The following is a 22,308-nucleotide window of genomic DNA, read 5'->3' on the forward strand; positions in this document are numbered from 1 at the left end:
GAGGTCAGAAGTTCAAGATCAGCCTATCAATATGGTGAAAACCCGTCTCTACTAAAAATACAAAAGTTAGCTGGGCATGGTGGCGGGTGCCTGTAATCTCAGCTACTTGGGAGGCTGAGACAGGAGAATCACTTGAACCCAGGAGGCGAAGGTTGCAGTGAGCCGAGATTGCGCCATTGCAGTCCAGCCTGGGTGACAGAGCAAGACTCTGTCTCAAAAAAAAAAATTTTTTTTAAATTAATTAATTGAAAAAATACCCAATAGACTTTTGAACATATCCAGGGCTAGGTAAGTTGGGAGCTGCGTGCCAGCAAATTTGTCTATGTCTAGGAATGGTGGATATACAGACAGACCATGAAAGATGTGAGCAACATGGGGGACACTTACCAAAGATGATGTTAAAGATAAAAGGCTACAGAAAGAGAGAGAGAGAATTGTATGGTTCTCCATAAAAAATGGGGCCGAAGCTCTAGACTCTTGGTGTGCTGAGAGTTGCAACCACGTGTGTGTGTGTGTGCCTATGTATGCGTACACGTTCATGTGCAGAGCATAAAACAATGAGCAAATCAGTAAAGTTGGAGGGAGGGGAAAATTAAGGGAAGAGGGACAGTCATATCCATAATAAAGCACTGCAGAAAAGTTCTGCAATCACTTATGCAGAGAACAGATCTCAATAGCTTTCCATGGAAGCCAGGACACAAGCAACTGCCACTTAAATGGTGTTCTGAAATATGAAATTATCTCAAAGATGAAATGGGTATCCAGCTCGGACAGCACATTTGCAGAATGAGATTTTAGGCGTGGAGGATCTTGTGACTTCAGGATTGAATGCACTTGTTCACCCAGTATTAAATGGCTAGGGAAAGAAGCAGGTAATCAATAAACATTCTCTCTAGCAAACTTAGTGAAAGAGATTCTCTCCTCATGCAAAAAACCATGTCCTGGCTGGGCATGGTGGCTCACACCTATAATCCCAGCACTTTGGGAGGCTGAGGTGGGCGGATCACTTGAGGTCAGGACTTTGAGACCAGCCTGGCCAACATGGTGAAACCCCATCTGTACTAAAAATATAAAAATTAGCTGGGTGTGGTGGCGCGTGCCTGTAGTCCAGCTACTTGGGAGGCTGAGGAAAGAGAACTGCTTGAACCCGGGAGGCAGAGGTTGCAGTGAGCTGAGATCGTGCCACTGCACTCCAGCCTGGGCGACAGAGCAAGACTTTGTCTCAAAGAAACCAAAAAAACCCCAAAAACCATGTCCCTCCCAGGTTCAAGAGAAAACTCTGACGAGGAAGAAAGCACCAATAGTACTGTTCGGGACGCGCAGACTGAAAGCTCCTATGTGTACCTGTATTTGTGACTCCTGTAAACTGCACTGCTCCTGCTGATGCAATTCCATCACCAGCCACCAGAGCGGAAGGACCCCTTCAGCTTCTGCTGCCCCTCCCAGGTTCCAGAACACCCTGTACTGTAATTTACAGCCTGTCACCAGAGGTTCTGTGGGAAATGTTTTAAGGCCCTGGGATACGTGAGTTTCATTTGACATGCTTTTGTTTTTTTTTCCTGAAGCGTGGGTTACAGCTAAATCCTTAGCCAATTAAAGGGTGTGTTTGGTACTTAGAATTGATAAATAGCAGGTCTTTAAGAGCTCTGGAATCCTCAGGAAGCATGCAAAAGGTGCAGAGAAGCAGCTGTGCCAATCCTAGGCAGGTGGGTGGGCGAGTCCTTAAGGAAACTGGCCACAGTTGAACTCCGTGTGGAAGTTTTTCCCTCCCCAGCACCTAACCTGAATGCTCCTGGAGGAAGAATAATGCCTGCTAGGTAGGTTTATGTGCTGCGGGTTAAACCAAAGTACATGGCTAAAATACCTGGCTCAGTTTCTGGAACATACTGCAACTAAAAATGAATGGCTACTATCATTTCTAACTGTAATTCTGAATATATTCTTTTGTGACTCCCTGCAGCCTGCATCCTTTTTAATAATGGGAATTATAAATTAATATTATTCTGATAAGCAGCACACAATGATGATATTATATACACGTTTTGTATTTTCTACTTCGTCCTATATAATTTTGAAAGGAAGTGCATTGCCTACTCATATTTAGATTGTGGCTTCCTGCATCTCTTTTAACCCTTTTCTGTTGTATTTCAGTGAATTAATACTAAGCATTGATTATGTGCCGAACACACAATGTCCTCTGGAAAAACATAAAAATGTCCCTGCCTGGAGAATCGCTTGAACCTGGGAGGCAGAGGTTGCAGTGAGGCAAGATCGTGCCACTGCCTATCTCAAAAAAAAAAAAAAAAAAAAAAGGCCCTGCCTGCAAGAACCTTATAATGCAGCAAGGAAGTGAAGATATATACACAAAATATCCAGAGTCCAAACATCAGGAAGTAGATCAGCAGGTTTCAGATGAACTGGCGGGAACAACAGCCTAGTTTGAATGTGAGCCTCACTCCATTCATCTATTTACCCATCCACGTGTTCATTCACTCACACCACAAATATTTACATGCTTAATATGTGGCAGGTGCTGAGGGTGTAGGACAGAGGCTGCTGGCTAGCTTCCCCAACAGCTATTTCAACCTCTTTCCCTTGCCTATTTCTCTTACTACAGAGGCTAAAAATAAGTAAAGAAAAAAAAATCCCTTTCTCAGCCACCAAGGGGAGGCTCCGTTCTGGCCAATGAGCCACAAAGGGAAAGTCTTCTGTGGGATCGTCTGACAAGGACAGAGTCTTGTGAGTTGAAAAGCTGTCTGTCCCTTTATCCTGCCTTGACTGAGGATGTAACGCCTGGAATGGTGATGCCTGGTGCTGTGATGCAGTCACCATAAGATCTTGAGGTGACAGGCATGAGGCCAGAACGTCAACACTGAGGATAGCAAAACAGAAAGACAGAAAGCCTCCTGGTCCTCGATAACATTGCTGGGCAGATACTTCTGCCAACAACCACAGGCCTCTGACTTCTCACGTGAGAAAAACAAATCTCCAATAGTGTAAGCCGCTGTTAACTGGCTGTTCCCACTCTCGTAGCTGGAAGCATCCCTACCTCACAGCTGCGCAGATGGTGCTGCACAGTGAGTGACAGATGCACTGCGTGTGACCACGGAGAGTCAGGGGTACAGGTGAGCCTAAGCTACACTAGGCCCAGGTGGGTTTGCTGGGGGATGTGGTGAAAAATATGAGTCCTGAATTCCAGTAAAGGCCAGGGGAATGGCTGCATAGGTGCACAGAGGGGCAGTTGTCAGGGGGCAAGAGGAGGGTGTGTCTGAGGGACCAAGAGAAGTCCTGTAGGGACATGTGGAGGGTGACAGTGGGTGAGGTGGGCAGGGGCCAGAGCTTTCTGGGCCTTGTGGGCTCTGACAGGCATGTGGTGCTTTGCTCTATGAGACAGAGAAATGAATGGAAGAAGCCATGGCTGCTCATTTCTGCTTGACCCTCTGACTCTGGGAGGACGTGCAGGTCTCCAGGAGAATGCCTTGAAGACACAACAGAGCCGAGCATACGGCCCCCGCAGGTCCTCTGCCTGAGTCACTACATTCCTTAAGAGATACATGACCCTAGTCCTTGCCTTTTCTTCCATATGAGATAAAGTCTGACAGGTTGGTGATGACGCTTCTGTAATCTATAACACGCTGTACTCTTATACCCAAAGCTCGATGTATTCTGCTTGTAGCATCTGAGCAAGTGTGATGTGATTTTCCATATACTGAACCTCCACCGCCTGTATAACAAGCTGTGGGCTGAAATCCTGTGTGGGACCTCAGTAAGTCTTCTGAGTAAAACTAACTTTAATTCTTGAAAAGCTTGGTTTATCTTCTTCATTCGACAGTTTCAGGAACAAGAGAACGTCCCTGCAGAATTTCAAGCAGGAGCAACTCATGATACAGTATCCTTTTTAAAAAGTGTCACATGGTCAGGGATGGCGTAGGATGGTGGCAGGGAGAGAGAGGGGTGGGTGTAACTGTCAAATGACTAAAGGAGGGATCCTTGTGGTGATGGAACTGTTCGGAACCTTGACTGTATCAGTGTCAATATCCTGGTTGTGATCCTAGTATTTTGCAAGATGTTATTATTGGGGGGAACTGGGTAACACAGCATCTCTATTATGTCTTACAACTGTATGCAAATCTATAATGATGTCAAAATTAAAAGTTGAATTTTTTACAAGTGTCTCATAGTTTCAATGCAGAGAACAAGTCAAAAAGGGGTAAGAGTGGGAGAGGGGAGACCAATTATGAAGCCACTCCAAGGAGTCCAGAGAGCTGCTGGGCCTTGGGCTAGGGAGGTGGGATGAGGGTAATGGATTGATTCGCGATGCGTCCAGGAGGTTAAGATGACGGATGCACTGACAGATCACATGTGGGAGGCGAAGAAGAGGAAAAAGTCCAGAAGTACTGCAGGTTCCTGCCTTGAGCAAGTAGGTGGATTCTGGCATCTTTTACTCAGATAGGATACAAAGGAAGAGGAGCAGATTTTGTTCTTGGTGGTGGTGGTGGCAGAGGGGGAGGCAGGCAGAGTGAGCTCATTTTTGGGCATCTAAAGTTTAAAGAGCGAATGAACTATCCAGGCAGGGATTCTGGGTCGGCATTTGGAAATACAATCACCTAAACATGAGGTGATTTTCATGTTGCACTAACCAAACCTTCTCCTGATGAAGTCCAGGCTATACATAACTTAGCGAAAAATATAATGAAATCCTATGGCAGTTTTTCCTTACTAGTATACATGTCTGTAGCTGTGATAACTTGACTTCTTTTTTGACAACTTTATTTAAAAATTATTTTATTGTTTTATTTTAATGACTTAAGTCATATGTGAATGCCTGTTCACTGTAAAAACTAATGATAAAATTCATACTAAAGCATACGGAACTAAAAGTGAAATATCCTCCCTCACCCATTTCCAATTCTACTGCCTTTCCTCTAGGAAAATATGAGAGAGTAAGAAATCGTTCCCCCACCTCTCCACATCATGCTTCGGCCCTTCTCTCTACATGAGCTTACTTACTCCCTAAAGTGGGAAAGGGTCCAGAGCTGACTGGGGAGCGCCTGATGTTGGTGGCACCAGGTTGGACTAGTGGCCAGTCACTGCTGGAATCTGTGCCCTGAGCAGGGACCCAGCTTCCTGACTCCTCTTCCTGTCTCCACATGTGGCAAGCACCTGCTTTCTAGAACAGTCCTGGTTCTCTCCCTAGGTCTCTCTGTTTCACCTGCAGCTGCTGTGGGAAGCTGGCCTGCTCTCTTCAACTATGCTATTCATCAGCTGTGGCCTCAAAGACATGGGGCTGCTGTCTAAACCCAGTCAGTTCCCTTGATCATGTCTGAGAGTGTGTGACCCCAGGTGCAGACTGAGTGCTGGAGGTAGAGACTGCACTTTGGCCTTGGGCCTGCAGAGTGTTGTCTAATCCAGCTATTATCTGAGAGCCCTGGATAAAATTTTTGCCCAAATTAATAAAGTAGCATGGAGAAAAAGGCAGGAAAGAGGTTCAAAAGTTGTCATGCCAAGAAAAAACTGTATATACTATATTGAAAATTATCCTTGAAAAGCCTCTAGGAAGCTACCATATTAGAAATCGCTCCTTGGAATACCATGCAGCCATAAAAAGGAATGAGATCATGTCCTTGCAGGGATATGGATGAAGCTGGAAGCCATTATCCTCAGCAAACTAACACAGGAACAGAAAACCAAACACTGCATGTTCTCACTTATAAGTGGGAGCTGAACAATGAGAACACATGGACAAAGGGAGGGGAACATCACACACTGGGGCCTGTAGCAGGGATGGGGGAGGGAGAGCATCAGGATAAATAACTAATGCATGCAGGGCTTAATACCTAGGTGATAGGTTGATAGGTGCAGCAAATCACCATAGCACATGTTTTCCTGTGTAACAAACCTGCACGTCCTGCACATGCACCCCAGAACTTAAAATAAAATAATAATAACAATAATAATAAAAAAGAAATTGCTCCTCAATATGCTTCCTTTCCTGAGCTGGAAGAGATCACTACTGATGAAGCGGCTTTCGCTTAGGAGCCATGTTGCACAAACCAAGCCCGCATGTCTTCAAACCCTGGAATCAAGCTCAGTGCGGTGAGATGCACGCCATTGAGGGGGCCTTGGGAACTGCCCTTGGCTGGGAGCAGCGGGCTCCTGTGCCTTCCTCAGGCTCATTCCAGGGCTACGGGAGGCTCATTCACTGGCTGCAGTTATTACACTCTCTATTTTCTTGCCAATTGCATATAGTTGCCATGTAAAATAAATGTGCACATGATACAACTCCTCCGTGCTCTCTTTTACATTTGGCTAATAATCCTTGGCATGTGCCCCACTGTTCAAAGCCCTGAAGGAGAAGATAAATAAGGGGGCCCTGAGCTTCTTATTAATTTGGGATCTACTCTTCTGGATCTTTTTCTATGCATTTATATATGCGTACATACCTGATCTTTTACATAAACAGAAACATACTATACATATGGTTCTGCAACTTAATATTTTCACTGAATCATGGAATTACGGGATTTTCCCCTCACATATCAACAGATATAGATCTACCACATCTTTTAAACTAGTCCATAGTATGTATAGTCTATAATATTTGTAACCATCTGCCAATGAACTTTCTTTTTTAGAAAGTCCAGTTTTTGCTATTATAAACATGACTATAATAAACATCCTATATATAAATATCTTTACAGATTTACCTGAATATTTCTAGCAGATCAACGAGTATGTATATTTGAAACTTTAACATTTACTGCTGAATTGTCCTCCAAAAATGTTTAATGATTTTGACTTCCAACCACACTGTATATTCCCTAACACTGTATATTATACATCTTTTCAATTTTTTGCCCATCTAATGGATAAAAGGGAGTATCTCATTTTATTTTTATTTGATACAAAAGAAACTGAATGTCTTTTCAAATGTTTATTGCCAATTTCTGTTTTTTCCTTTGGGAAAATTTTGTTCATAGCTAAAAAACTTTTTCTCGTGGGTTGTTTGTATGTTTCTTATAGATTTTTAAGATAGATCTTTTATGATGGGTATTCATCTTTTGTTGCAAATGTTTCTTATGGTCTGACACTTGTATTTGTATATGATGTCTTCAATTCAACTATCTTTTTTAAAAGATAGCTTCTGGGTATGAAGTCTCATTTAGACAGGCCCCGTCTGCCTCAAAATTATACTTTTAGAAATTTCTTTGTATTTTTTCATAATACTTTTATTGCCCTCGTTTTTGTATTTTTTCTGAAATTTTTGTGAATTTATGATGTAGGATAGGGCTCTGGCTTTACAATTCCCTCAAATGTCTCAGTGCTGATCGTCTCAGCGCCTATTACTGACTATTGCTTTCTTTTCCCACTGATGTGAAATGCCACCTTTATAGTACATCAAATTCCTATGCGCCTGTACATCTATCTCTGGACCCTGTTCTTCTCCATTGATTTGTATATTTCAGCGCTGTCAGAATGACACCTTTAAATTATAGCTCGAAAGTCGGTTTTGACGTTGATAGGACACATCCACCATTACCCACCTTTACACCATTACTATGACCAGAAATACTTTTTTTAGCTATCGTTACACTTTTTTTCTTCTACATAAACTTTATAAATCGTTCAAATTTCATTTTGAAAAATCTATTACTTAAGTGGGTTTGCACTGACTATATAGAATAATTTGAGGATAACTGACATCTTAACAATATTGAGGTTTCCCATCCAGGAACCTAGAATCTTCCTTCATTTATTCAACTCTTTTACACTTGTGTGTAGAGATCTGTGGTTTTCTTAATCAGCTTTTGCTTGTTTCTTGTTAGGTTTATTCCTAGGTGTTATAATTTTTGTTGTATATTTTTCTATTACAGCTTATGATTGGCTCTTGCTATTCTCTAAAAAGGCTATTGACTGGCCGGGCACAGTGGCGCATGCCTGTAATCCCAGAACTTTGGGAGGCTGAGGCAGGTGGATCACCTGAGGTCAGGAGTTTGAGACCAGCCTGCCCAACATGGTGAAACCCCGTCTCTACTAAAAATATGAAAAATAAGCTAGGCGTGGTGGTGGGCACCTGTAATCCCAGCTACTCGGGAGGCTGAAGCAGGACAATTGCTTGAACCCAGGAGGCAGAGGTTGCGGTGAGCCAAGATCACGCCACTGCACTCCAGCCTGGGAGACAAGAGCAAAACTCCGTCTCAAAAAACAAACAAACAAACAAAAAAAGCTATATATTGATCCTGAATTGAGCTGCTTTAATGAGTTCTTTATAAGTTCTAATAGCATTAAGTTGACTCTTTAGAATCATCCATTTGAAGAAATATTATCAGCTGCAAAAATTAGATTTTCGTGAATTCCCTTCTAATATTAACACTTTATATTTGTTCTCCTTGTCTGACTGCATTGCCTAGAGTTACCAGCACAATGTGGACTATCTCAGCGTGACTAACCTTAACACTTGTTACTAACTGTAAAGGGAACAATTCTAAAATTTTACTGTTCATGTTTGCTTTTGATTTCTGGGAGTGGGGAGGGGGAAGTCTTCATTAAGCTAAGGAGGTTTCCTTTTATTCTCTAGCTCTCTAAGACATATCAGAAATGAGCTTTGAATTTAATCAACTCCTTTTCAATTTGTTCAAGTGAATTATAATTCAATTCTTTAAATGAAAAGCGATCCTCTTTTAGTCATGTAGAAGTTTAATGACCATAACCACTATTTCATGAATAGTGAACCATGTCAAAGAGAACTCTGGCACCTTTCGAGTTGGTGTATGTTAATAATGTAGAACTAGAAATATTTTTTTGGAGCACATAAAAAATCACATATTTATGCTATTGGTGATTTAACATGGATCCCTCACCTTGAAATCATCAGGAATGAGGAGTTTGGATGTTCGTAGAAAATTCAAGATATATCTGAACATCTGTCCATCTCTGTCAATGAAATAGTGCTGTTTGAGACTGTCCAAAACAATGGGCTCTGTACCATCAAAAAGTCTTCCGATTCTGTGATAGAAAAGAGGGAACAGTGAAGACAATTAGATCAATTGTTCAGCCACTAGGACTAAGAGGTGTCTTTTATCACTGTCAAAGGTAGCACTTTTTAAGATGGCAGTAGGGAAAAATTACGATTGTCTGCAAAGTGTTGGTCCCCGCTTGATAAATATCTCAGGATGAGACCATTCAAAATAGTCCTAGGCTTTGTCAAATAAATTCTTTTATTCACTGTCTTTCACCTGCAAAGAAAATGTTCCTGACATGGTGATTACGGCTAAGTGCTGTCACTGTAATGGAAGATCACATCTTTCCCCGTGTTACTTAAAACAAGCGTCTCTGCTACTTAAAAAATGTTATTGCTCCAAAGCATCTTTGAAACAGATTCTACTAAAAAAGCAATTTTGTTTTTAAGAAATCGTTTTCTGAGTTTTCCCCAACCACGAATCCCAAACTTTCTAAAAATAAGGCAGAGCCTATATGTTGACATCTACATTTAATTATATAAAAAATAATTTAAAATATCACTCATCTAGGAGAATATGTTTTCCAATAACAATATACACTACAGTTTCTTAGGTCTCAGCAAAAAGCATTTTTAACAGCCAGGCATCATTACAAAAAAATATTTGGCCACCCCCAAAATATGACCTGTTCCGGAACATGAGTAGCTATGCTTAATAACAAGGATCCACAATATGCTTTTCCCAATTTTGGAATGAACATTTGTATGGTGTGCTACAGTTAAAGTGTTTTGCATCTATCATCATTTATCCCACTAATAAAGGCTGAACCTATACACATTAGTATATATTCAGTTAATAGAAGGTGGTCATATCTATACTGTGAAAACATAGAGGGCTGGGTAATGACATGCAAGCATTCCACATCAGAGAATAGAATTTACAAACTAGAAATCAGTTGCTGTACCAAAAGGTACATTGTACTTTCATTAACATTGTGTGGGCAGGCAAACGGCTCCATTTTTTAACGAAAAGCTTTTGCTGATCTCCTAACAAATCTCTCTCTGATTTGGAAGAACATCATTTTGTTGCTCTGAAGATGATTTTCAAATTATACATTTTCTAATCATAGGTTGAAGTGGGGCAGGTGTAATGATAAATCAATAATTTCACCCCTCTTAAAATACAACAAACAAACAAGTAGGAAAGCTACTTCCCTCTCTCCCCCAAAAGAAAAGCATGTGAATTTTTGTTTCAATAAAAATCTTTTAAAGATAATTTTAAAGCTCATATTTTAAAATCATGTTTAAAAACTCATGTTACCCTACTCTGAAGGTAGTAAGTGCAAAGAGGAAAGCAAGTAATTATGGTAGGGTTATTTTCTAAAATTCAATAAATATTTTTGAGCTAGCATTTTATCCAACTTTCCATGAATTGCCTGTGATTATCCAGGGTGTGGATTACAACCTTTCTGGGATTCTTTCACTGCATGCCACCTAGTCATTCATTTCTCACTGACACATCAATCAAACAGTAGGCTTGAAACTAAAATATGCTTAGTCACTTACTTGTAGTGTTTCCAGGACAATTTGATACAGGATGAAAAAGAATGAGATTTGTTTGCCTATTATTAAAACATTTTACTCTTCACTCTTAATAGCATGATAAATTTCCAATTGACAGGGGAAGAAAAGGGAGCTATATTAAGTGCTTTCCAGATGCCTTGTACCATCCTTAGTACTTTATATATGTAACAAACCCATTATCGTCATTTTAAAGATGAAGAAATAGGCTCAAAAAGATGATTAACTTGCCCAACTAGTTAAGCAGCATTGGGGGATTTGTACACAGTCTGTCTGGTCCTAAAGAGGCCTCCCTTACAACGATCGGAATGAAAAGAATTACCAATATCGAATGAAAGCTTATGGTCTAGAGTTTTATTTCTGCAATATATTTGTGGAGTGAGGATTTTACAATGAAATCCAAGCACCTACACCGAAATAAGTCAGTATCAGTGATCTTGTCACTTCAGTAAGACAGGAAAAGTAGGTATTTTGTTCTTTTAAAAATCCTGTTTCTTAATTTTTAGATAAACTCTCATTTTCAGGTCTACACTTGGATGTATGCTTGCAACATCCAATGAATGAGTGATTAATAAACCTATACGGAGTGAATGTGTAAAGGAATCAGGACTGAGGAGTGCTGAATGAGAATGGGGTTTGGCTAGTTACTAGCTGTAATCTAGGTGAATCGACTTCTCTGTCTCCATTTTTTTTTTTTTAATTAAGTCTCACTTTGTTTTATAAAATAACTTTACCTTTTTCTCAGGGTTGATGAGGAAATCCAGCGTGCTCATGGTGAACTCAAACAATGCACCGCAATAGAAAGTATTCCAAGCCGGCCAACAAACATTTCTATAAAAGAAGCTCTTAAAAGACTGCAAGTGCTAAGGCACAGGATTTAAGGAGAAAAAGGAACAATCCTGGAAGTGCATTGTTTATAGACCTTTCTAAAAATAGGAGAGAAGTGTCATTTAAATGGTTTTTAAGATGCAAAAACCAAGAACAAAAAACAACCTCGGGTGTGGATGCAATGAGGCATCTTCACTTCCAATGTAGTTAAAATGGAAAAAAGCTGCAAAGAGAAGAGCAGGAGGGAGACCTGAAGCGAGCACTAGCAGAGCTGGCCCCACGAATAACCTAGAGGCCGCCTGGGCGTCCGGGCGGGAGAGGCAGTGGGGAGAAGTGGACTCTTCAGGCGGCCTCCACCAAGACCAGAGGAGACGAAAAGCTGAGGAAGGCCTGGATTCCACCCAGCACAAGAGGAACCCTACCCAGGGAATTTTTCTTATGAGGGGGTCCAGTCAAAGGGCAGCAAGAAAGGTCCAGGCCCTGTCTCGGGGGACCCCTTGTCTGGGGAAACCGCAGGCACCCCGCCAGGCCGTGGGAACGCTAGCGGCCAGCTCGGCCAGGCCCGATGGAAGGGGCTGAAAAATGCGCGCTGCCAGGGCAGAAAAGGCTGCGTGGGCTCCGTGGGAGCAGAGCAGGCAAAGGGTGTGGAGAGAAAGGGGAAAGGGCTGGAAGGGAAGGGTGCTTGGGCCGCGGAGGCACAGGCCTGGCGGAGGTGAAAGCCTCTCAGAGCAGAAAACGTTCCCCATTGGAAGCGACAAACGTTGGGAGTAATAAAAAGAAACGCAGGGCTGCTGATTTCTGCCAACTTTAAAAGGAGGAACGTTGGAGTTGTGAAAACACGATGGAGGGGGCATGTGGTGCCAAGGGTCGTAAAATGGCGTCCCTGGGTGGTTTTTGAGATTGGCAGGACTGTGCTGTGGAAAAGTATTGTTTGGCTAAGCAAATAATGGGGAAAATCGGCACAGGCTGTATTTCTTGCGGACATGTGAATGGTGTTACAAATCAAACTGCAGTGATTTGTAAACTCTGATGCCTGAAAACTATGTGGAACTCATTACAGTTTACTAACCTTGGAGAACATTCCTGTTTTTCAACTAGCCAAGACCAAGCTGGCTCCAGACGATGTATGGCTGGTTTTGGATTTTTTTTTTTTTTTCACTGATTGAATCAAGTGGCAATGCTGAGAACGACTTTCTTCCACCAATTTCTTTTTGTTTTTTAAGGATGATCATTACTATTTTAACTAATTTTTTTTACTTTTTAAAACATTTTATTTTGAACAATTTCAAACTTAAGCCAAAGCAGAGAAAATAATAGAATGAACCCCCCATATGACCATCAACCAGCTTCAAAAGCTGTCAACTCCTGGTTAATTTTGTTTCAACTCTACCTCTATGCCTCATTCTCCTTTCCACTGGTTATTCTGAGGTAAATCTGAAACACTGTATTATTTTACTGTACATATTTCATTAACTAATAAGATTGGAACATTCACTAAAAATATGTTCACTAAAAAAAAGTTCATTAAAAACGACAGATACTGAATTCCACTCTTAATATTAGCTTTTTAATATTAGCACTCTGAGGCCGGGCATGGTGGCTTATGCCTGTAATCCCAGCACTTTGGGAGGCCGAGGCGGGGAGATCCCAAGGTCAGGAGTTCAAGATGAGCCTGACCAACATGGTCAAACCCCGTTTCTACTAAAAATACAAAAATTAGCCAGGCGTGGTGGCGTGCACCAGTAATCCCAGCTACTCGGGAGGCTGAGGCAGAGAATTGCTTGAATCCGGGAGATGGAGGTTGCAGTGAGCCAAGATCGTGTCACTGCACTCCAGCCTGGGCAAGAGTGAGACTTTGTCTTAAAAAAAAAAAAAAATTAGCACTCTGTTGATTACTCTTGTTTATAGAGCAAATAATGCAAGACCTAATCTCTGAGGAAACCAAGCTCATTTGGTGGGAAGTGAGTCTAGTTCTCTCCACTCTCCCTGGCATCGTGTGCTGTCCACACTGTGCATTAAAGAATGGTCTTAAGTCAAAGAGAGTATGGGGCTAGGATCCTACATTTGGCTTAGCGTGAATCATTCATTAAGAATTTTTTCTTGTGTATTCATTCATTTTACGGACCTGATTTCTCTAATTTCCTGTGACTCAGGTTCTTAAGAATTTCTTTGTTTCTTGTGTAATCATTCAGTTACTCATTCACTCCTTCCACCAGTATTAGTGGGGGCTCACTATGCCAGATACAGGGGATGCAGTAGTAAATAAGCCACAGTCCTTGCTTTTGTGGAATTTAAGTCGTCGGGGCTGGGAGTGCGGGTCAAGTGCAGTGTGATCAAGTGTGTCACTGGGTGTGCACAGTGGGCTCAGGAGGTGCACCTGGCTCACCTAACTCAATCTGGGGTTGGCAGGGAAGAACGAGAAAGCTCACTGGAGACCTGAAGGAGAAGAAGTTGGCCAGGTACAGGGGCAGGAGGTAAGGTTAGGTAAGCAGGGAGAAGGGTGGGGAAGATACAAAGGCTTGTAGCCAAACCCTGCCATGTGGTTACTCTCTATTGGGGTGTAGTCAGGCTGGCTGAAAAATGAGGCTGAAGCAGCAGAAGCCAGATCATAACAAGCCATGTGAGCCAGGTCAAGGAGTTTAGATTTGGTCTCAAGGGCAATGGGGACTGGTGTCAGGCTATGTTGTCAGGGACAGTTAAGTAAAAGAGCACATTTAGGAGTGAGACAGAGTCAAGATGCCACATCTGAAATCACGCCTTCTCCCAGACAGCTTCTGGCTTATCCAAATACTGTCCGTTTTGCCTTGCTTTAACTACGTCATTTGCATAATGCAGTGGTTCTTAACCCTGGCTACACAGTGGCATCACCTGGGCAACTGAAAAAATAATGATGCTGGGCCCCCATCCCCAGCTACTGTGATGTAATTGGTTGGGAATGAAGCCCAGGCATCTGTATTTTAAGAAAAAAAAAACTCTCTAAGTCTCAACTGAGTTGAGAACCAGTGTAAAGGAGGTTGAGCAGAGAGACCAAAGAGGAGGCAAGTCTACATCAATTGAGACCCTGTCGTTCTGAAGTGTCAGAGCATACTTTCTTAAACTATGAAGGATCTCCAGGACAACCAAGTTCAGCCTCTCATTTACAAATGGAGACACCGAGTCCCAAATATATAACACTCAAGGATGCATGGCTGGCTAGACACAGAGGTGGCTCCAGACCCCACCATGCTGCCCCTATGGTGATCGGCACAATGGTCAAGTTCAAGCCTACAGGGGACAATGGCTCTAATGCCAGTTACTACTCATCGAATAGCATTATGTGCCAAAGAGTGAGCTGGCTGCTTTAAGGGTTTATATCTTATTTAATCTTTAAAATGAGGCAAGGAAATCATTGGTAGACTGAGAAGATACCATACACTGAACTGAACCAAACCAAACTGAAACACCCCAAGACTTCTGAGGTTCCTTTCAAACTGCTGGTACAATCATGAAGAGGCCTAAAGAGGGATGGGAAAGAGGATTCTCAGGGCAATGGAAACCTCCGGGAAGAGTAGTACACATGAGGTTTCATCTCCATTTACCTTGCAGCTCTTGTTCCATTATGTGCTGTGTCCCTACACTTTATCCTGAAAACTCTTACGGGATTTGTCACTTTACAGCTAAGGAAGTTTAGCTTGAAGAGACTGCCAACTCTGCTGAAGCTGCCTTCTGGCTCCAGGCTCTATACCCCCAACCCTTCCCATGCTGCGCTGTCTAGGGCACCCCATGCCACCTCATGCACCAAGGCATGTAACTCGACACCAGGCCCGGCTTTACCGAGAGGCCAGCAGGTTAATCCTTTCAACTCTCCCCTGCGGTCCATGCATGGTAATTACAGAGGGAGGGCTCATCTGCATTGCTGCAGGATCGACCAACCCAGAAAGGGTGGAGACATCCTGCTCAGGGGTGAGGCTGGGGAAAGAAGTGCAAAGACAGGAGATACCATCTCACACCAGTTAGAATGGCAATCATTAAAAAGTCAGGAAAAAACAGGTGCTGGAGAGGATGTGGAGAAATAGGAACACTTTTACACTGTTGGTGGGACTGTAAACTAGTTCAACCATTGTGGAAGTCAGTGTGGCGATTCCTCAGGGATCTAGAACTAGAAATACCATTTGACCCAGCCATCCCATTACTGGGTATATACCCAAAGGACTATAAATCATGCTGCTATAAAGACACATGCACACGTATGTTTATTGCGGCATTATTCACAATAGCAAAGACTTGGAACCAACCCAAATGTCCAACAATGATAGACTGGATTAAGAAAATGTGGCACATATACACCATGGAATACTATGCAGCCATAAAAAATGATGAGTTCATGTCCTTTGTAGGGACATGGATGAAATTGGAAATCATCATTCTCAGAAAACTATTGCAAGAACAAAAAACCAAACACCGCATATTCTCACTCATAGGTGGTAATTGAACAATGAGAACACATGGACACAGGAAGGGGAACATCACACTCTGGGGACTGTTGTGGGGTGGGGGGAGGGGGGAGGGATAGCATTGGGAGATATACCTAATGCTAAATGACGAGTTAATGGGTGCAGCACACCAGCATGGCACATGTATACATATGTAACTAACCTGCACATTGCGCACATGTACCCTAAAACCTAAAGTATAATAATAATAAATAAATTAAAAAAAAAAAAAAAAAGAAGTGCAAAGACAGATGGACCACAGGATGAGGACGGCGAGAAAAGGGAAGGGCCCCAGTGGTTGGGCCCTTTTATCCATTTGGCTCTCCTTTGCCAAGAAATGCCTTTTTTTCCTCTATGTCTAGGCTTCCAAGCCATGGGAAATATGGTTTGGACTTAGGAAAAGATTTCATTTAGTTTCTGGTCCAGAATTATTTTGCTGGCTAACAGATTCAGAGGCTACTTACAAATGACATTTTTAGCATTTGGAGATATTTAATTATAGAAGTGATATCTGCTTATGTTGTCAACTGGAAAAGTATAGAGGGTGAAGGAGCAGCAAAACAGAACAATCTGCTGTGAGCCCACCACTCAGCAGGGAATTACTTTTAAAAAATCTGATTTAAAGAGTATTTTTCTTTCTTTTCTTTTTTCTTTTTGTTTGAGAGTGAGTCTCGCCTATCACCCAGGCTGGAGTGCAGTGGCATGATCTTGGCTCACTGCAACCTCTGCCTCCTGGGTCAAAGTGATTCTCCTGCCTCAGCCTCCCAAGTAGCTGGGATTACAGGCACCCGCCACCACACCTGGCTAATTTTTGTATTTTTAGTAGAGTTGGGGTTTCACCATGTTGGCCAGGCTGGTCTTGAACTCCTGACATCAGGTAATCTGCCCACCACGGCCTCCCAAAGTACTGGGATTACAGGTATGAGCCACCACGCCCAGCCTAATGAGTATTTTTCTATTGAACCATTTTGTTTTTGCAAGCACTTGTAGCTTCATACTTTTTTATGGCTACTAATTTGGATTTCCAACCAACTTTTTTTCCTAATATCTGAAACCTAAGATAGATAAATCCAGGGTGGAGGCTGGGTGAAGGTGTGTAAGTTGTGTGCATGCACAATGGAGATATGTGTGTGTGTGTGTGCATGTGAGAGGCATGTGCAGAGCTGACACCGCAGGTGCAACCTAAACTCAGGACAGCAGGAAGGGAAGGAGTCCTGGAGAGAGGAACGAAACAAAGTGGGTGGAAGGGAAGGAAATGCTAGGTTAATATATGAAACCTTTGGAAAAATAGGGGTTCAATATTGTATTCTCCCTGTTTTTGCATATATTTTTAAATGTCCATAATAAAAAGTTTTTCTGTTAAAAAAGGGAATGCGATGCTGGAGGAAATTATAGTGTAAAAAATGTCATCAGTCAATTTGTTGTTTCAGAAGTCTGAATTATCATAAACAGCATTTAATTCGTTTAAAGTATTATAACTGTTAAAAATTCTAGGACTAGCTCTTTAAGATTTCTAGACTCAAGAAATTTCATCTATATTTCATGAACACAGATGAAAATTAATTCAGAGCTTGTTATAGAAATGGATAGAAGTAATTTAAGAGAAGGGGGAAAAATACCTTCTAAGTAAAAACAAACAAAACAAATTATATCTACTTATGAGGAGATAATGTTTCTAGTACCTGTTCCCTGAGGTGGCATCATTTTCTTAAATGATACATAGAACTGAAGAAAGTAGGGGAGAAAGGAAAGGCAAGTTTGAAATATAAGAAAAAGTATGAGTGCAATAACAAGTCAGGAACTCGGCGTTTTGGAGAATCCATCACTGAGGGCTCAGGGCCACTCGGGGGTAGCTGATTTTCTAGTAAGCTTATTAATCCTCCCCTGACTTCGGTTAGAAAATTTTTAAAAATTAGAGGGTTACATTGACTGTTTACTATGAAAAGTACTGTTACAATGAAACTGAATTTTTTTAGAATTGACATAAGTAGACTTTTTGTTTCTTCATTTACTGAATGCCCACCATGTTCCCTGTGCTCTTTGGGGCCTTAAACTGGGCATGATATGGTCCCACTGGGTGTCATGGAAGGACAGAGGAGAGGGAACCGGCTGGCCTAGGCAGGCAGGGAAGGCCTCCTGCTGGAGGCAATGACTCTGCAGGGTTTGGAGTAAGGGGAAGGGCACGGGGGCTTGGAGAAGAGATTTTAGCCCAAGAGCTCAGCTGGAGGGAGGCCACGGAGGCAGGAAAGAACATGATGTTTGATGGGTGAGGTACAGACACAGGCAGTGAAGAGCATTTCTCTCAGTATTGACCTGAGCGGGGTAGGTAAGGGCGCTATTATTCACAAGAGTTTTGGCACAGTCCTTCAGTCATGTCTTAGGAACTTCCTAGCATGTTCAGCTCCAAGACCCATAGACCTGGGTTTGAAACTTGCCTTGAGTTTTGATTTCTTCACCTGAGCAATGGGATAATACCTACCTCAAATAATTCTCATGAGGAATAAGTGGATATCTAATAAGCCCTACATTGAACTGAGTGTTCATCTGTGCAGGGCACAGTATAGAGTCTTGACACCTCCATGAGGTAGGTACTATTATCCCCATTTTAGAGGCAAGGACACCTGGCCAACTAATCAACGGTGAGGCCAGAATCCACAACCAGGCAGCTGGACCGCAGGGCCCGGCTGGGACCCACATCCTCACTGTGGCCATTCTGCTGCTCAGTAAAGCACTGTGCAGGGCCTTGGTAAATGCTGACAGATTTGCATCCTTGGGAGACAATGTGCTATGCCAGAACAGAGTTCTGACTGAATAGAAAATCCTGCGTGCATCTTGAATTGAAAGAAAACTTTTAAGATCACCTGGGCCTGTTCTCTGACTTGAGTGTTTGTTTAAACATGATTTCTAGGGTAAATGGCTATTTGTCTAAAATCAGTCGAGGATCAGATCATCATAACCTCCCTGGGAAGCCCAATTTAGTATTTTTTCAGCTAGAACGGTTTCTGTTTAGGTTTTCCCTTGCTTTTTATTTGGGCAAGCGAGCATGAACATATGCACAGAACCTGCCCCACAGCCCACGCCCACCCTCCTCCCAACACTGTTCTATATTTGGAGGTATTTCTCACACACTCCTTAGTCTCTTCTCTTAATTTAAAACTCCATAATATGTTTTCCATTTCACAATAATAATTACTATTCACAGAAAAAAATGTTAAAATAGCTAACATGTATTAAGAGTATGAAGTACTCCGCTAAAAACTTTATGGATTATCTAATTTAATCTTTTTTTTTTTTTTGCCCAGGCTGGAGTGCAGTGGCATGATCTCGGCTCACTGCAACCTCCACCTCCTGGGTTCAAGTGATTCTCCTGCCTCAGCCTCCTGAGTAGCTGAGATTACAGGTGTGCGCCACTAGGCCAGCTAATTTTTGTATTTTAATAGAGATGGGGTTTCACCATGTTAGCCCCCATGTCTCGAACTCCTGACCTCAAGCAATCCACCCCACTTGGCCTCCCAAAGTGTTGGATTACAGGTGTGAGCCACTGCACCTGGCCCTGATTTAATCTTATTGCAGCTCTATAAAGTATTTTGATTTTCCTGATGGAGAAACTGAGTTACAGAGCCATCAAGTAACTTGCCAAGGGTTTCTGAGCTACACAGTCTACTGTCCCTGAAGAGTGAGGGCCAGCACATGCTCGATGCTGTCCCTGACTCATAGTGTCCATCTGTCTCAGAAGTCCCAGCTCCTTTCCTGCTCTGGTACCTCCTGCCAATCTTTCTTCATCTCTCAGTTGCGCTCTTTATGAACTCTTTTGCATGTGTTCCCAATGAACTTAATCTGTGTTGGAAGGACTGTTCCTATTCCTGGGTTTCTCAGTATTAGCAACCCTAACTACTGGACTGGGGCCTTCCTGTGTGAAGAAACATTCTTGATTCTTCATCCGTGGTATCAATAGCTCTAACAAATGGAACAGACTCTGGGCCCATCCCCCTGTGACTGCTGCTCTTCAGGTGGCCCCATCTCTCCCTATTTTTTGATTATTTCCCCTGGTGTTTTACTGTTCCAGACTGTTGGAATTAACTTGCATGTCACTGCAGTCACTTCATATAAAAACGCCAGATTAATTATATGACACTATGAGAGGAGTATGGCCAAGCCAGCTATATCTATTTTCAATTTAACAATTTTTCCCACTTGTAATCATGCCAGCAAAAGAACAGTATTTAAATCTTTTGCTTTTTACCTATAAGTGAAAAACCAGAGGCTTAACACGGTGCTTAATTCAAAAAGAAAGAACTAGAAAATAGATGTAATTTACTTAGAGACTAAGGTAAATACATTTTGGACACCTAACAGAAGATATTTGGAAGCAAATAACTGAATCTACCCTGATTCCTTCACACCCCCACCTACCCCTCCATACTCAGACACACACACAAGACTTCATTGATGGTATCAGTCAACAGAATCTCTCTTCAAATATTTACAGTATTGAAAGGTGGTTGGATGAATGAAAAGGAATGAATTATTCTGTCATTTATGATGTCAGAGTGACTAGGAAGCTTAAAAACACATTCAGAACCTAAGCCTTGCAATGACAAAGTCAAAGGAAGGAGACAGCCTCAGGACTGTGAGCTGTATCTCTTGAAAAGGAGGACAGAAAGCTGAAAATTGGACAAGAATCCTAATACACAACTTCAAAAGTATATAGACATTTTAAAGAATCTATCAAAAGTCCATATTACCTAACATTTTAAGAATGTCTAATTGCTTCTTCAAATCACAGTGGAGGATGTGCCTGGTTGGCTTTATGCTCTGAGAAGCTTAAGGTTTCTAATTTATGTCGCAAGCTTATTTAAATAGTCACCAAATCAAAATGACATGTGAAAAATATTAAGTTTATATCAGCTAATGATTCAAAGACAACACTTGTGGGTGTGTGTGGTTGGGAAATACCCAAGAAGGCGCTGACAGCATTCTGCCCTTGGGTGCACTGTGGCCAACAACGCACGGTCTGTAGGTGTGTGTCTTGTGCAATTGTCTACGCCCTTCTGGGCTTAGTCGTGGTTTATCATAGTTCAAAAATTTACCTAGAGGCCCCAAGCCAGTCCATAGCCATGCTAGGTGATAGGAGTATCTATCAATATTTCTCCCTACCCCTCAAAGAACAGAACCAAGCCCTAACCTGAAAATCATTTAAAGAAATAAAAGTTTCCCAGCTAACAAGGATTCGTCATTTTTTTCCTCTTCCTTTTAAGATGATCATGCATAGACATTGAAAAGTTTTAGTAGTAGTTTGATGACTTCACTTCCCATAACTTGTTGTTCCACTAGCTTTTCATTCAGAAGGCCTGGGTGAGAAAGAAATACTTTTCTAATTTAAAAATCTGCGTAAAGAATTATCAATGGGTTCCTCAAGAGCCTGACACATGGTATACTTGGAAATACAAAACATATCTTCCCTGTTCAGCTTTTCTAATCGTTATAGACATCAAGCTAGGGTGAAGAATGGAACTTCATTTTTTTTTTTTAACGTTCCCTAGGTTTCCTTGGTTGATACAACAACCTTTATTCCAGTCCATTTTCTCTGAATTCCACCGTTAATGCCATTTTGTTCCTTCTGCAATGTATCATCAAAATGATGATGTTTTAATGACATACCTTCTTTCGGGCCCCCAAGATTACAGATCAGTGGGATATACTTAAAAGAGCATTCTTTTTTTTTTCTTTTATATTGACTGTTTGTGTTGCTTTGGGACTAGGAGAGTTTTCAGTTTTTAGGTAAGCTCTAAAGCCCTCAGGACTTTCTAAGCTTTTTTTTGAAAATCAATTTTTGGCGGGGTGGGAGGAGCCTCGCCAAGTTTAATGAGGCTGGGTGGGAGTTCAGGAACACACTCAGCTCTGATCACAGAAACAAGTTCAGGCGAGCTCAAATTCACCCTTCAGCTATGAAGCCCTCCCAGCCTGGCAAGGTTTGCCACTGTTTGAAAGTGGTGGTTAGCTGTTATGTACAGTTGTAATTTATCTTCTGAATATGAAGAACACAATAAGAAAAGCTGCATAAGAATAAAAATAATCATTACCACCAGAAAAGATAAACAGCAATGTTATTACTAAGCAAACTGACACTTGGCATTTGACACTCGTTAGCAGCAGGAAGCCATTATCCAACGACAGTGTCTTTTCCACCGATACCACGTCTTGAATAGATACAGTTGGGCAAATAGCTGATAAAACTGTGGCACTGAAACATGATTTTTAAAAAACATTTTCATTTGCAAATGTCACTGCCGTCAGATTGGAGCTTCCAGGTGCCTACTTGTGAAATATGAACGCATGAAAAACACACATCTTTTAAGATTACACCTGACTCTCATCCCCTGCCTGGACCAGGACCATCCTGGGTACCTTTGAAAGGCCAGCACGGAAAGCATTCTGCACCAACGCAGCTGGCTGCTTTGGGGATAA

At 41.9% G+C, this 22,308-nt stretch overlaps 1 protein-coding gene across 3 annotated transcripts in view; it reads right to left on the reverse strand.

Moving 5' to 3' along the window:
• KCTD1 (potassium channel tetramerization domain containing 1) overlaps window positions 1-22,308 on the reverse strand; it is a 204,549-nt gene that overhangs the window by 12,542 nt on the left and 169,699 nt on the right. For all 3 annotated transcript variants that reach the window (XM_054460654.2, XM_063653521.1, XM_054460653.2), the window contains exon 3: window positions 8,862-9,006. In XM_054460654.2, coding sequence (XP_054316629.1) covers window positions 8,862-9,006 — 145 coding nt within the window. The remainder of the gene's footprint in view (window positions 1-8,861; window positions 9,007-22,308) is intronic.

Source organism: Pongo pygmaeus, chromosome 17 (assembly GCF_028885625.2).
Source record: "Pongo pygmaeus isolate AG05252 chromosome 17, NHGRI_mPonPyg2-v2.0_pri, whole genome shotgun sequence".
Lineage (NCBI taxonomy): Eukaryota > Metazoa > Chordata > Mammalia > Primates > Hominidae > Pongo > Pongo pygmaeus.